This window comes from Durio zibethinus, chromosome 14 (genome assembly GCF_047325235.1).
Source record: "Durio zibethinus cultivar Kanyao isolate XHJ-2024 chromosome 14, ASM4732523v1, whole genome shotgun sequence".
Taxonomy (NCBI): Eukaryota; Viridiplantae; Streptophyta; class Magnoliopsida; order Malvales; family Malvaceae; genus Durio; species Durio zibethinus.
The window spans coordinates 24,954,562-24,970,750 of NC_143175.1; the positions used below are offsets into that span (position 1 = coordinate 24,954,562).

The 16,189-nt window shown below is 37.7% G+C and overlaps 2 protein-coding genes across 6 annotated transcripts; one reads left to right on the forward strand and one right to left on the reverse strand.

Annotated features, from left to right (window-relative positions):
- The first annotated feature begins 8,549 nt into the window (after positions 1–8,549).
- Positions 8,550–12,878, forward strand: LOC111294302 (oxysterol-binding protein-related protein 3A-like). Of its 5 annotated transcripts, none has more exons than XM_022887565.2 (10): positions 8,550–8,824; positions 9,094–9,187; positions 9,670–9,786; positions 9,882–9,954; positions 10,030–10,148; positions 10,288–10,409; positions 10,995–11,171; positions 11,355–11,499; positions 12,071–12,249; positions 12,476–12,878. In XM_022887565.2, exons 1-10 carry the CDS (start codon positions 8,727–8,729, stop codon positions 12,720–12,722), a joined length of 1,371 nt encoding a protein of 456 aa, XP_022743300.2. In that variant the 5' UTR covers positions 8,550–8,726; the 3' UTR covers positions 12,723–12,878. The 5 variants fall into 5 exon arrangements, with proteins under 5 accessions (XP_022743300.2, XP_022743299.2, XP_089600250.1 ...); XM_022887564.2 differs by having other exon boundaries at positions 8,556–8,824; positions 10,231–10,409; XM_089744124.1 differs by having other exon boundaries at positions 8,556–8,824; positions 12,071–12,363.
- A 476-nt stretch (positions 12,879–13,354) lies between these two features.
- LOC111293862 (uncharacterized protein At5g02240-like) lies at positions 13,355–16,163 on the reverse strand. Its single transcript, XM_022886888.2, has 7 exons — positions 15,809–16,163; positions 14,734–15,005; positions 14,602–14,638; positions 14,400–14,497; positions 14,200–14,261; positions 13,888–14,011; positions 13,355–13,788 (listed from the first exon to the last, which is right to left on the reverse strand). Exons 1-7 carry the CDS (start codon positions 16,098–16,100, stop codon positions 13,669–13,671), a joined length of 1,005 nt encoding a protein of 334 aa, XP_022742623.2. The 5' UTR covers positions 16,101–16,163; the 3' UTR covers positions 13,355–13,668.
- Between the last annotated feature and the right edge of the window lie 26 nt (positions 16,164–16,189).

Here is a 16,189-nt window from a genome sequence, read left to right on the forward strand (position 1 = left end):
ATTGGCAGGATTCATACTACAAGTCAAGAGTTGATGCCCTCACTCTTTTGGAATAAATTCTACTGTTGTTTTTTTCTATCGTGTTCTTGTTGTTCGGAAGATAAACCAGATTTAGAGTCTATGAAAGCACATCAGAGAATCCATACATACATGTTTGATATCACTTCAACTTAAAAACTTAAGTTATTAGATTTTTGGTTCCTTCATGCATATTTAAGACATCTCATTCAGATTTTCTATTGATATGAGATTTTTTACTCACATGTGAACCATATCCCAACAATCTCTTTCGTTTACTTGTGAGTTCTAATTAAGTCTCACCTTAGCTCCCTTGTGATCTCATTCAGATTTTCTACTGATGTGAGATTTTTTACTGACATGTAAACTATATTTCAACAATCTCTCCCGTTTACTTATGAGTTCTAATCAAGTCCCACATCGACTTCCCTATGTAAGTAGATCCTTATTAACACCTCATTTGGGCTAAGCAACATGACATCTCTAATGCGCTTTTTGGAGCAAGCCACACCACTTAACCTTACCACCTAGATTGTCTCAATACTCCCTCAAGCTTTAACACCTCATTTGGGTCAAGCAACCTCACATCTTTAATGCGTTTTTTGGGCAGGCTACACCACTCAACCTTACCACTTAGATTGTCTCAGTGCTCCCTAAAGCTTACATTAAAGGTTGACTCAACACATCGTCCACTTGGGTGTTTTGATTCTGCATATTATCATATACTCGCTATATTCAAGTTGAATCTTTTAATATCAACATTCGAGCACATAGAGTTGATGGACGTGACCAACCTTCGATCTACCAACAATCTCCTTAATACCAATATTTTTTTAGAACAGGTCACACCACTCAACCTTACCACTTAAATTGTCTCAGTGTTCATTCAAACTTACATTCTAGGTTGACTCAACACATCACCCACTTGGGTGTTTTGATTCTACATATTATCATATACTTGTTACATTCAAGTCAAATATTTTAATATCGACGTTCGAGCACATGAAGTTGATGGACGTGACCAACCTTCGATCTACCAATAATCTCCTTTAATACCGGTGTTCAAGCTCTCCCGTACGAGTAAGTCCTTATTAACACCTCCTCCTTTGGGCTAGGCAACTTCACATCTCTAATGCGTTTTTTGGGATAGGCTACAACACTCAACCTTATTACCTAGATTGTTTCAGTGCTTCCTCAAGCTTACACTCTAAGTTGACTCAACACATCGCCCACTTGAGTGTTTTGATTTTGCATATTGTCATATACTCATTACATTTAAATTGAATTTTTTAATATCAACGTTCGAGCACATAAAATTAATAGATGTGATCAACCTCTGATCTACCAACAATCTCCTTTAATACCGATAAAATCAATCGATTCATTGTAAAATCCTTCTATTCTATCCCTTATTTTATCAAATTTTTTTGTCGATATGATAGAGGGATCAAATGGTATAGTTCTTTTGTTGGTAGCTTGGAGGATTAGAAACATGACTATTGCTTTCCAATTGGCTGTTTTTGCATTAATTGCTACTTCGTCAATCTGAATAGCTAAGATATTATTAGAATCCTCCATCTGAAACCATCGTATAAAAGTATCAATTGTGCTCCACGGTCCCCCATTTCATTGAAAAAACATTTTTGCTGTCAACATAACATAGTTTTCCATGTTATAATAATAATTTCTAGCAAGTTGTATATGCTGTAGAGCTAGCCTACCTCATTTCAGTTATCAACGAAATCTTGGAGCTCTCAACTGCTTCCATGGTCCAGCCGACATTCTTTATTTTACAGTTTGTGCAAGTTTCTAAAAAGGCTTGCTGCTTGGCCTCATGAAGAGGTTCTTTAATGATTAGGGTCTCATTACTTAAAACCCAATTGGATAAATTCTATAGTTATTGTATATAGCTAATGAGAGAAGCTTGGTTAATCAGGCCAATAGGAAAAATCTAATTATGGTCCAAAAATAATACTAAAAGAAACCCAACATTTTCATAACTGGAGGACCCCAGGTGCTGAACCATTGCTGTCAGCCTGTCACTAGTTCTTTACCTTCCAACATCTATTCATGGCAGTACAGTTTTGAAGGTCTGTCTTGACTCTGTCTCAATTCTTGGGGTAATTTATGAGTTTAGTGCAGAAATATCAGTAGTGAGACAAAAGCTTTTTTCACATCTGTGGACTCCAGAGTTTATTCGAAAATAAGGCAACAGACATCAAACAGTGTGATATCGCATTCAAGGGAAGGCATTTTTTTCATGCACGGTCATTTAGAGCAACCTAATTGTACGTTCTTGTCTGTAAATTACAGGTCACGGTTTTGATGCAAATTTATGAACATGCACTTAAACATGTTGTATAGGGAGTAGACAATAAGACAGCTTCAGCTGATTGGGACACTCAATTCAATTGATATATAGCATTTTAGATTCGGAGTGCTCTTGCCTGAAAAAAAAAATGGAAAAACAACAAAGGAAGAGACCATTTTGTCCAAATTTTTTCAAGGAAAATAGAGATGTTATCCTATTAAAACTGTGTTTGCGATACATGAATTATAAACATATAGAAGGAATGGCTCTGAAACATATTCTGATAAAATTTTGTACATGAAAGTGGTGAATGATGACTTCAACCCGATGGCATACAAGTCAGCCGCACTGCTGAGAGCATAGGCTCTGGATCCGAGAATGCTCGCCCATGGCAAAAAATAGATACATTTCCGTTTTTGATGGCAGTTACAGATGCTCAATTTGTTAGGAAAATGGGGTCCAGTCCCATGTAAGTGGTTTTGGACCAAGTAAAGGCCATGGGCCTTGATCTTTTATTTTACATAGAGCCCTAGCTACTTAATAAAAAGGAGGTGGGGTTGTTTAAGGTGTGTGTCGACAACCAAGCAGAGAAAGAAGAAAAGCCAGGAAAAGCAGAGAGAGAAAAAGGAGAAGGGAGAGTTGATTAAACGGAAGTCGATCCGTGGTCCGATTGAGTTGGAACCTTGTCAGGAGGTTTATGATTCAGAGTTATACATTCTGAACGGTGAAGATCGGGTTTGAAGCTCTCTAGGAACAAATCCAGGGTGTATTTGTTGAGTCACTTATTTGGTGAGATTTCTCCAATTGTTTCTCTAGTTGTTGATTAGCTCTAGTTTTAGCTAGAGAAGAACTTTGTATAACTATTATTTGATAGTGAAGATTTTTCTGGTGGCCCGTGGTTTTTCCCTCTACACTGGAGGGTTTTCCACGTAAATCTTGGTGTGCTTTATTTTTCCTGCGCATTTGATTATTGATTGTTGTCTATTGCTTCTGTATTGTTGTGATTATTGCTTCAGGCGCAACAAGTGGTATCAGAGCGAGGGTTATTTTGAGACATCGATACAGAAGCAACCCAGGATAGAAGTAAATTCTGTTTGAGATCATGGAGGGTGATACAGGTTCCATGATAAAATTGACAGCATCGAATTATTCAATTTGGAAGCCTATGATGGAGGATCATCTATACTGTAAAGATTTGTATGAGCCAGTATTGGGTGATTCGGCTAAACCAGCAGATATGAAAGATGAAAGCTGGAAGAAGCTAGGTAGAAAGACGCTGGCTACAATCAGAAAATGGGTTGATATCAGCGTGTTTCATCATGTAGCGCAGGAGTCAGATGCTCACATTGTTTGGGAAAAATTGGCAGCATTGTATGAGAGAAAAACAGGTATGAATAAAGTTATGCTTGTTAAAAAAATTGCAACTTTACAGTACAGGGATGGACGATCTGTTACAGAGCACTTGAGTGATTTTCAAGATATATTTAATCGGATGACTACTATGGAACTTAAGATGGATGATGAAATGAAGGCATTATTTCTTTTGGGTTCATTGCCAGACAGCTGGAATACTCTAGTTGTGACTGTTCTTAATTCAGCTCCTGATTATAAGGTGACATTAGAGATGGTAAAGGACAGTATGCTTAATGAAGAAGCGAGGCGAAAAGATGTAGACCTTGGGAATCAAGCTCTGGTCACAGAGAACAGGGGTAGAAACATCGACAGAAGTCAGGACTCAAAAGGCCGTGGTAAGTCTAAACATAGATCCAAGTCTAGAGGTAAAGTGAAGTGTTTCCATTGTGGTAAGGCGGGTCATATAAAACGAAACTGTAGAATCTTAAAGCAAGAGCGAAAAGATGAGAAAGGCAAGAGTTCAGATGATGGCAATATTGCAGCAGTGAATTCAGATAGTGATTCAGTTACTTTGATTTGTACACATGGTGATTGTAATCATGTTAGTGATCCCGGCATTGAGTGGATAGTTGACACAGGAGCGGCATATCATTGTGTTCCTAAGAGAGAGTTGTTTACAACTTACAAAGCAGGAGACTTTGGTTGTACCAAGATGGGAAATAAGAGTGTGTCGCAGATTGTTGGGATTGGTGATATTGGTGTACAAACTAGTACAGGCTGTATGTTGACTTTAAGGGATGTCAGACACATTCCAGATATGAGAATGAACTTGCTTGCTATTAATGTCCTTGATAAGGAGGGATATGAAAGCCGACAAAAGAATGGACAGTGGAAGCTTCTCAAAGGATCTATGGTAGTTGCAAAGGGAAAACTATGCTGCACAATGTATAAGACATGGATGCAATTGAACGGTAACCAGGTAAATACCGTTGAAAATGATGCTTCAGCAAACTTGTGGCACAGGAGGCTGGCACACATGAGTGAAAAAGGGTTACAGGTTTTGGCAAGGCACTCTCTCATTCCCTTGACCAAAGGTATGTCTCTCGATTCATGTGATTATTGTTTGTTTGGTAAGCATCATAGAGTTTCTTTTCGTAAAAGTTCTCAGAGAAAAGAAAATATATTGGAATTAATTTATTCTGACGTATGTGGTCCCATTGAGGTTGAGTCATTAGGTGGTAGCAGATATTTTGTTACTTTTATTGATGATGCTTCACGTAAGACTTGGGTGTATATGTTGAAATATAAAAGTCAGGTACTGCAGTATTTTCAAAAATTTCATGCCATGGTTGAAAGGATGACAGGGTTACCCTTAAAGTGTATTCGAACTGATAATGGTGGGGAATACACATCTAAAAGCTTTGAAGAGTATTGCTCAAAGCATGGGATCAGGCATGAGAGGACAGAACCTGGAACACCGCAGCATAATGGTATAGCTGAAAGAATGAATCGCACCATTGTGGAAAAAGTCAGATGTATGTTGAGGATGGCAAAATTACCAAAGCCATTCTGGGGTAAAGCAGTCAACACAGCTTGTTATTTACTTAACAGGTCACCATCAGTTCCTTTGGGCTTTGACATTCCAGAAAGAGTGTGGACAGGAAAAGATGCTTCATACTCTCACTTAAAAGTTTTTGGGTGTAAAGCATTCATGCATGTACCAAAAGAGCAGAGGTCAAAGCTTGATAGTAAAGCTACACAGTGTGTGTTTGTAGGATATGGTGATGAGGAATTTGGCTACAGGGTATGGGATCCAGTAAAGAGAAAGACAGTCAGAAGCAGAGATGTGGTCTTTCATGAAAAAGAAACCATAGCAGACCTTGAGAAAAATGAGAAGACTACACGAGTTACTGTTGAGTGTGATGTTTCAACACCGACAGGGATTTCACAGGAAAGAGCCACAGATGGTGAAAATGAGCCAGAAACAGAACTTGGGGATATGAATGAGCCAGCCATAGTTGGTGATGAGCCAGATGCTATTAGTTTTGAGCAGGGGGAGCAATCCTCTCTACCTGAGAGTGTTGAGCAGGGGGAGCTACCTTCAGCATCAAGTGATGTAGAGTCTCAGCTCAGGAGATCTACTAGAGAGCGCAGGCCATCTACCAGGTATCCAAGTTCAGATTTTATTTTAGTTACCAGTGAAGGGGAGCCAGAAAGCTTTCAAGATGTGCAGGCTACTCCGGATAGAGAGCACTGGTTAAAAGCAATGAAAGAAGAGATGGAGTCATTGCGAAAGAATGGTACTTATGATCTTGTTAAACTTCCAACAGGGAAGAGGCCATTAAAGAATAAATGGGTGTTCAAGTTGAAAAAGGATGGTGACAAACTAGTGAGGTACAAAGCTCGATTGGTAGTAAAAGGTTTTTCTCAGAAACCAGGCATCGATTTTGATGAGATTTTTGCTCCAGTTGTAAAAATGAGTTCTATTCGAGTGGTACTGGGATTGGCAGCTAGTTTGAATCTTGAGCTTGAGCAACTTGATGTTAAAACTGCATTTTTGCATGGTGATTTGCAGGAGGACATTTATATGAATCAGCCTGAGGGTTTTGAAGTGAAAGGGAAAGAGCACTTAGTTTGCAAATTGAAGAAAAGCTTGTATGGCTTGAAACAAGCTCCGCGACAGTGGTACAAGAAGTTTGATTCTTTTATGATGAGTCATAACTATAAAAGAACAGCAGCAGATTCTTGTGTGTATATTAAACAATTCCCTAATGGTAACTTCATTATCCTATTATTATATGTTGATGATATGTTGATTGTAGGACAAGATGCTAGTATGGTTTGCAGGTTGAAAGAACAATTGTCTAAGTCCTTTGATATGAAGGATTTAGGTCCAGCAAAGCAGATTCTTGGTATGGACATTATCCGAGATAGGAGAGCTGGAAAGCTGTGGTTGTCACAGGAAAAGTATGTTGAACGAGTGCTTGGTAGATTCAACATGCAACATGCTAAATCAGTTAGCAGTTCACTTGCCAACCATTTTCATCTAAGTAAGAAATCTTGTCCAGTGTCTAAGGAAGAGCAACTAGCTATGTCTAGTATTCCTTATTCTTCTGCAGTCGGTTCTTTAATGTATCTTATGGTTTGTACAAGGCCTGACATTGCTCATGCAGTTGGTGTAGTGAGCAGATTTCTTTCTAATCCAGGGAAGGTTCACTGGGAAGCAGTAAAATGGATTTTTAGATATTTGAGGGGTACCTCAAAAATGTGTTTGACTTATGGAGTTTCACAACCAATTCTAGAAGGGTTTACTGATGCTGACATGGCAGGCGATCTTGATGGTAGGAAATCTACTTCAGGGTATTTGTTCACTTTTGCAGGAGGAGCTGTATCTTGGCAGTCTAAGTTGCAGAAGTGTGTTGCTTTGTCAACTACAGAAGCTGAGTATATTGCAGCAACTGAAGCATGTAAAGAAATGCTTTGGATGAAACGTTTTCTTTTTGAATTGGGGTTGAATCAGAAAGAGTATGTGGTATTTTGTGATAGCCAGAGTGCTTTAGATTTGAGTAAGAATACCATGTACCATGCTAGAACAAAGCACATTGATGTTAGATATCATTGGTTACGTTCAGTGATTGAAGAACAGCAGATGCTATTGAAGAAAGTCCATACTGATAAAAATGTGGCAGATATGTTGACTAAGATACTTCCCAGGGAAAAGCTTGAGCTTTGCAGTAACTTGGCCGGAATGAGTTCCCTGGCCAAGGTAAGTTCCAAATGAAATTGCTATGGTGATGAATCTCCTTCTAATGGGACTGGAGGGGGAGATTGTTAGGAAAATGGGGTCCAGTCCCATGTAAGTGGTTTTGGACCAAGTAAAGGCCATGGGCCTTGATCTTTTATTTTACATAGAGCCCTAGCTACTTAATAAAAAGGAGGTGGGGTTGTTTAAGGTGTGTGTCGACAACCAAGCAGAGAAAGAAGAAAAGCCAGGAAAAGCAGAGAGAGAAAAAGGAGAAGGGAGAGTTGATTAAACGGAAGTCGATCCGTGGTCCGATTGAGTTGGAACCTTGTCAGGAGGTTTATGATTCAGAGTTATACATTCTGAACGGTGAAGATCGGGTTTGAAGCTCTCTAGGAACAAATCCAGGGTGTATTTGTTGAGTCACTTATTTGGTGAGATTTCTCCAATTGTTTCTCTAGTTGTTGATTAGCTCTAGTTTTAGCTAGAGAAGAACTTTGTATAACTATTATTTGATAGTGAAGATTTTTCTGGTGGCCCGTGGTTTTTCCCTCTACACTGGAGGGTTTTCCACGTAAATCTTGGTGTGCTTTATTTTTCCTGCGCATTTGATTATTGATTGTTGTCTATTGCTTCTGTATTGTTGTGATTATTGCTTCAGACGCAACACAATTTTCAGCAGACAAGTTAAACAGAATCTTACCAAATAAACAAAAGGCAGCAAGATACTTTCTGTACCGTAACCTGAATGCTACTGCATGAAACTTATGTATCAAATGTGACTTGCAGAGCATGCTTCACTATGGTGCCATTGAAGCCCTCCAGCATAAGATTGGTTTGGTTCACCATGATGCCATTTGATGCCATTCATGACTTGCAAACCTGAATTCAATATGATGCCATTCACTATGACACCTCAAAGGCCCAAATTTTGTGCCCAGGTCGGCACCAGCCACAAAATCCCTTTAGGCCTGCCGGCTATGGAGCCGAGTCCGTTCCAGGTCCACTCGGGCCTAATCTTTTTCGTGCTTCTTCGAAAGCCGCCTCGCTGGATTTACAATCGCTCTCCTATCAACACGTGTCGGAACACACGAAGGAAATTAAGAAAAAAAAATCCCCAATTTTGACTTCAAAACAAAGAACCGCAACCAGCATCTTTGCTAGTCTTTGCTGTTTCAACTTAGCATCATTAAAAGAGATATAAATATATTCCCATAATTGTCGTAATCAAATCTTAAAAATTAAAACCCTTTCTTTTCTTTCGAGTTTCCCTTCATAAAAAACGAGCTGTGATTAGGAGGGATGGCGCAGGATGATCCGAAACAAAGCGGTGGTTTCTTTGCTTCGATCGCCAATAGTTTGTCTAATTTTAGTAGCGCCATGACTAAATCGGTCAACGGGTATTACAATCCATCCTCTAATTTTATTTTTTATTTAATTTCCTTTTTGTTGGATCTATTCTTTTGAATTTCAGTTCATTGCTTCGATCTCCACGTGGATATTACTTTAACTTCAATTTTGAAATTTATTATGGATTGCATAATAATTATGGTTTAAAAGGAAATTCATTTCATCAGATCTATGATTTTTTTTTCAAAGCTGATTGAGGGTTTAGCTTGAATGAACGAAATTGGATGTTTTAAAAAGGGTTGTTTTCCTGTTTATACAGTTTATTGGGATATGAAGGGCTTGAAGTTGTTAATCCTGAAGGCGGGACTGAAGATGCGGAAGAGGAAGCAAGGAGAGGAAGATGGAAGCAGGAGGTATGGTAATGCTTTATTTTCAATATGTTCACATGCATTGAAGAAAATAAGGAACAAAAGCACTTACCTTGGTGACTGGTCTGTCGTATGCATTTGAATCATGATGCTTCAATTCAAAAAATGCAATGCCAGCAAAGTCGTTTAAGTGTTAAGTAGGTGTAATCGTTGTTGGCACTTATCAGGTTATATAGTAATGACAATTATCTTTACATTGCTAAGAAATTAAAATAAAAAGCAGGCTAACATGTGCCAACTTGTTTTCCTGGAACATATGAAACATTTTGTCCGCCGGCTACTAGAACACTAGCATGTTTGACACGTGCTGCTAAAATGAATAACTTGTGTTGCCAATGCTGAAGTTTTCTTTCACAAATGTGATAAAATTATCCATGCAAGTTTGCTTTATCTGGGTTGAAGTGATAAGACAAGCATTTTATTAACTTGTATGGGCAATGTGCATTTTGCTTTCTCTTGTTTAACAGGACAGGGACAGTTACTGGAAAATGATGCAAAAGTATATAGGATCTGATGTCACATCAATGGTGACACTTCCGGTGCTTATTTTTGAGCCAATGTCAATGCTGCAGAAAATGGCTGAGGTTTGTGTTTCTGTATCCAACATTGGTGTAAAGTTATTGCTGTGTTTGATTCTTTTCTCTTAGTGGGATTTTATCAATTTCATCGTTTGTTACAGTTGATGGAGTACTCCTACTTGCTAGATATGGCTGACGAATGCGAGGATCCCTACATGCGTTTGGTGTACTCCAGTAAGATTTCCTCTAACTTCTCTTTTTCTCTTTCTTTCTAAGTCTAGTAGATGGATTAATAGTACCCAATTGCAGCATCATGGGCTATATCTGTTTACTATGCCTACCAACGTACCTGGAAACCATTCAACCCTATACTTGGTGAGACTTATGAAATGGTTAATCACGGTGGCATTACTTTTATAGCTGAACAGGTGGATCTTTCAGACCTAAGTCTTGGTTCATTTTTTCCCTCATTTTGATGCTTTGTGCTGTTATTTCTGACATTGTTTTCAGGTAATTTCTCTAAATGGCTGCCATTTTAAAGTCCTTATTAGACATTTTTCCTTGCAGGTTAGTCATCATCCCCCAATGAGTGCTGGTCATGCTGAAAATGAGCATTTCATTTATGATATTTCTTCTAAAGTGAAAACCAAATTCTTGGGAAACTCAATTGATATCTATCCCCTTGGAAGGTCAAACATGCTCTCTTTCATAACTTGTTCCATTATAAGGGGTTTCATTTAGACTATTTCGTTTTCTATTTTCCACTCCACCATTATTTATGTTATTAGCATGTTCTATAAGCTAATAGAAACATCATTTATCTCTGGAGTTTGTGAAAATTTATAATAATTTCTAATTCTGGTTATGGAGAGTCCTTTTCTTGCAGTTTTATTTATTTTTAAGGGAGAATTTTCTACTTGTAGTTGAGTTAAATATGATTCAGCAAAGTTTTTTTAATTCGTGAGTTCTTGTGCGTTTAGCATCTGTTGATTTATCTATGTCCTTCAATACAATGGGGAGGGAAGGATTTTTTTATTTGCATTCTGATGCTGTGGCTTTCATACATGTTTGTTTTATTTACTTATCTATGATTTTTCATGTTTTCCCACCTAATCTTCTTTGATTGTCCATCTTTGCATCTCATCTGATCCAATTGGAACTACTTTGAATTATACTTTTGCAGTGTTTAATATCAATGTAAGTCATAAATGAGCATATTTTCTGCATTTGCAGGTTGTAATCATGTATAGATTCTAAAAAAATTTTGAGTGCAGGACTCGTGTGACCCTCAAAAGAGATGGTGTAGTTCTTGATTTGGTGCCTCCTCCCACAAAAGTTAACAACTTGATTTTTGGACGAACTTGGGTTGACTCACCAGGGGAGATGATCATGACAAACCTGACAACAGGCGACAAAGCTGTGCTATATTTTCAACCGTGTGGTTGGTTTGGGTATGGTCTTATTCTAAGAAATTACTATTTGTCTCTCTCTATTTTGAAGACAAAATTAATAGCTCATCAGTATTTTAAAAGGATTTCACTTGATAAGTTGTAATGTTAGTTATTAGTTTTATCTGTCAATTTCCGTCATCTGTTGATTGTACACAATTTAACATTAGTCTTGGTTGTTCACAGAGCTGGTCGATATGAGATTGACGGATATGTTTATAATGCTGCTGAGGAGCCACAGATACTGATGACTGGGAAATGGAATGAGTCAATGAGTTATCAACCTTGTGACGGTGAAGGGGAACCACTTCCAGGCACTGAATTAAAGGAGGTTAGTCTTTTTCAGCATTTCTTTTGTTGTTTTAATCTTTTATTCTTCTCATAAACACTCCCTAGATTTCTTGATGCTTGTATTCTGGAATTCACTATTCCTGTCAAAAGTTTTGTGGAATAATGAAGAATCGTGTTTTTTACATGCGATTCTTAACCAAAAAGCAGATTATTTATGCTGAGCCTTCCCCCAAGTGATTAAATTGATTTTTGAACAAATTTGCAGTCAAAGTGGTGAAAAACAAACTTGTTCCTCTTACCGTATGAAGTATCTTACCATTCCCAATAGCTTTCCATATACCAAATAAATGGTGCTGCTCCTGACAATGAACAAGAGAACCTGGTGCCTGGTTTGAGTAGTAAATTAACTGCTACTCATGGTGGATGTTGGAAGTTTTCTTGCTTATTATAACATTTTCTCTATTAACATGATGAATATTTTTACCTAAAAATCAAAGCAGTCAAGGATTAATATACTTACCTCTGCTAATAAGTTTGTGTACTAAAAAGATTATATCCCTGATACTGAACTGCTTGTTAATTGTCATTACTCTGTTGTTGCTGTGATGCAGGCATGGAGAGTTGCTGATGCTCCAAAAAATGATAAATTCCAGTATACATATTTTGCACATAAGATTAATAGCTTTGATAGTGCTCCCAAGAAGCTTTTAGCATCCGATTCTCGTCTACGCGCTGACAGATATGCACTAGAGCAGGGTGACCTCTCTAAAGCTGGTTTTGAAAAGATGAGGTTTCTCTCTCTCTCTCTGATTCTATGTCATGTGTTTCATTCTCGTGATTTTTCTCTCTTTCGGTGGTCGGAGTGTGTGAAGGCCCTTGTTTAGTAGGGATGAAAACAGTAAAGGTGTTATATTTCCTTCAGATATAGTGTTTGTTTCTGTAATGCCATTGTTCACCTTATATTATGTCAATTCATCCCTCAACCTGTAATTCTTAGAACTCTCTTTGTTGTGCAGTTTGGAGGAAAGACAAAGAGCTGAAAAGAAAAACAGAGAGGAAAAGGGCCATAAATTCACTCCCAAATGGTTTGACCTCACCAACGAAGTCGCAGCTACTCCCTGGGGTGACTTGGAAGTGTATCAATACAATGGCAAGTATGCGCAACACCGGGCTGCCATAGATAGCTCAAGCAGCAGTGAAGAGATTGACATTATGTCGATTGAATTCAACCCATGGCAGTATGAAGATTTGGCTGCTAACTAAAAGCGTATCTTTGCGTATGCTTAGCCTGTATAATTATATTCTTTATGTTTCTTTTACACTTGGTTTATTTGCTTAGTGTCAATTATAGAAAATTACGATAAAACTTTTTAACATAATAACTATCAATAAATGAATCTAAAAAATCAATTTCACAAACTCAAAAATTCATAAAAGGTGTTTTCCCAAAAATAAAACATATATTTGTTGTTTTTCTCATGAAATGGTAGAAAAATCAAGTAAACAAAGATACAAACTGCAATTTTTTAATCCATGCTACCAAGTAAACAATGATATCCTGCAAAAGCAAGCACAATTTGAGCATGGATTATCGTCTAAAATGGAAAAGAGCAGGCACAATAATAGAAATTACAAATTGAAAGGAGCACCAATATACAACAGTAACCTTTCTTACGAATTTCATTGGCCTACAAAATACGGCATTTTTTTTTTGTTTCTTCTTTTAGTATTTAATTCCCAAATTACTCTTTTAAATAAATTATGATAAGTGGTCTATCTTTGTGCAAAATAAAAATAAAAAAATAAAAAAGAAAAAACCATTATCGACTATTTAATGAAAACAAAAATAGAAAAAAAACATTTTTTGCTTTTTTTAAAATAATAGAACATAAATATTACTACAAGTTTAGCAATTTAATATATTCAATTCAAATATTGAGTTCCAAGGCAATGTCAGACAAAACAGAAAGATAAGAATGATCACAGATGTCCATACATTACTATCATTGCAACGCCATCTTACTTGTTCAGCTCAGGTTTGCAAAGGACGCCTGCCTGAGTAGACACAGATAATAGTTGCTTGTTTGTGTCCGTTCTGCTGACCATGGCATGACCTTAACGTTTCAGATTCTTACAATTATTCATATTAAAACTCCTTAGAAGCATAATAATAGTCAATAGTCATAGACAAACTCATGGCCCTCGAGAATTAGAAACGAGTAGTGATCTGGGAAAAAAGAGCCTTAAAATCCGTAGTTGGGGTGCCGACTCCTTCAGGCTTTGAGGCTAGATCAAATGCCTTAAATTTAGCCTCCTCAAACTTCAGTGCCTGTTTGAAAAGAACAAATAAGATGCATGAAAATGGCAATTCAACAGTGATAACGAAAATACTTCTAAATTGTGAATGTAGCCATGTGAAGAGCAATACCTGTATGCAGACTTCTGCTACATCAGGCCTGGCAATTGTTCTTGTTTCAGTCTGAAGAAGCTCATCATCCTTCCCAACAAGTAGTTCTCTGATGCCACCATCTCTATCTTGCAGCCCTCCAGCCCTAACTTGGCCAGAAAGGGTCAATGTTATTTGTAAAGTTATAAAGGAATTAAACAAACAAATAATGTTGCAGTGCCCTTGCCAATGGCATCACTCCAGTAGAATAGGGATGATATAGATTTAACCAGTGTGCAGAGAGAAGAGATACCACAGGAATGCCAAAGCTAAAAATGACCGCGGTCCGTTTACCTGATAATTGTGTATGGAACACCAGAGTTAGCCAAATACTGCTCAGCCTTTCTCTTCCAGACCTGTGAAAGAAAGAAAGAAGAAACCAGATAATCGAACAGTGATGATAAAAAAAACGAAAACTTGTTCTCTCAAACTGGAGACCAAAAGGCCACCAGAAAAAGAGGGTGAAGTTTATTAGTATAGAAAAGGATGATAACCAAAATGTTCCCATTGCCCAAGCTGTTCAGTGGATGATTAAGGTTTGTTCCACCCATGGATCCAACCAACACAATTTGCTTCACTCCAGCCTCCTTAGCTGCCATTTCAATGTGGATTATCATTATTCATTAAATGGGTTGGTAAAATGACAACTAGACCTTTAGACTGAACATTAAGGAACAAATAAGACGAAAAACTCACCGGCATCTATTTGATTTTTCTGACCGATCCAGTCAACCTAAGAAACAAGATTGATAACCCCTAAATCAGTACAGTGAAGAAAAAAAGAAAACAAGAGTAACAGTGCTAAAATTAGAGGATGGATAGGGTTACTTGCTCAGGGTACGCTCCATCTTCAAAATAGAACTCAGGCCTTCCTCCTTTGGTTGGATCAAATCCAGGTTTCATTCTTGGAACAGCACTAGTAAGAATTATGAGAGCATCAATTCCTTGGATAGCAGGAACTAGACCGCTGGCATCCCTTATATCCCCAACAAAAACATCATCTACTCCACCAATTTTCTCCTTGCTTTCTGGAGTTCTAACCAATCCTCTCACAACAAACTGGTCTGACCTCTCCTTCAATTTCTTATAAACTATCTGACCTGCGAAAGCCCGCAAATAAATTCATGTCAGTACTGGGACATTAACAGCCCATGTTCAATTAAAGAGCATGAAAAGTGTATTTAACTTTTATCTTTTTCACTTCTATAAAAAAGACAATCTACCATGGCAACCAGAAGATTGTAAGCACTTGAATTTGGTAGGAAGTGGCCAAGCAAAGAATACATGGAACTCATCTAAGCATCCCATTGAGAAAATTTTGTTTGACAATTCAATTCAAAACCTATGCAGCATTGCCAAAGGTCATCTTATGGTTGATTTTACACAACCGTCCACTGAAACGATTAATAACCCTTCTAAATGCAGCCTAGATGAAGCATTTTTCCTCTGAAAAGCATTAAAAAAACAATTACCAAGGGCTACATTTTGAAATAACCCTCTTCCAAGCCAGCTTCACCATTTGCCTCCAATTAAGTTCCTTAGATTAGAGTAACAATTTTCTTGATATTTGCAAGAAACCATAGGCTTCCAAAATAAACATTGATGGTCATATCTTCAAAGCAACGAAATATCATAAATCCAAAGCGAACGCAGTATTTGCAACCAATTGTCTTGGCATACAAATAAAACTCCTCTAAATCCCAAACCACAAATAGCCAAAAACTCCATTCACCCACTAACAAAACTCCATAAATATACATAAGTTATTACCTCATTTTATCTCCAAAGAAAAGTTATCTTCTTTAGTAGAACAAAACAAAACTCAAAGACAACAAAAGGAAATCTTTTTAATGAATAAAACAACCAGAGAACGAGAAAGACAGAGAACAAAACAAAAGAAAACCTGTTCTGCCACCGGCTCCAGTGACAAGCACAGTGCTCAAATCTGCCATAGAAGCTAATACCACTGCTGTTCTCCTAAAACCCCTGTTGTCTCTTGTTGTCAAAGCAGAAAAGGAAGACGAAAAAGAGCTAAAACTACGACAAGAGAGAGTAGAACAATCTGGAACTTTTGTGGTTAAAGGTAACGACGATGCCACGCTATTACATTTATGACAGTGACCCAAGGACTTTGATGAAGGACCTGGAACCCTGCTGCTGGAGACGACCAACGGGACACGTGTAAGCGTAGCCATTGATCAAGAAGAGTTGGTTTCAGTTAGATGGAGGAATAAATTTTGCTGACTTTAATTGGGCTTTTTGCTGTTGTTGCCTTAGCGCCGTC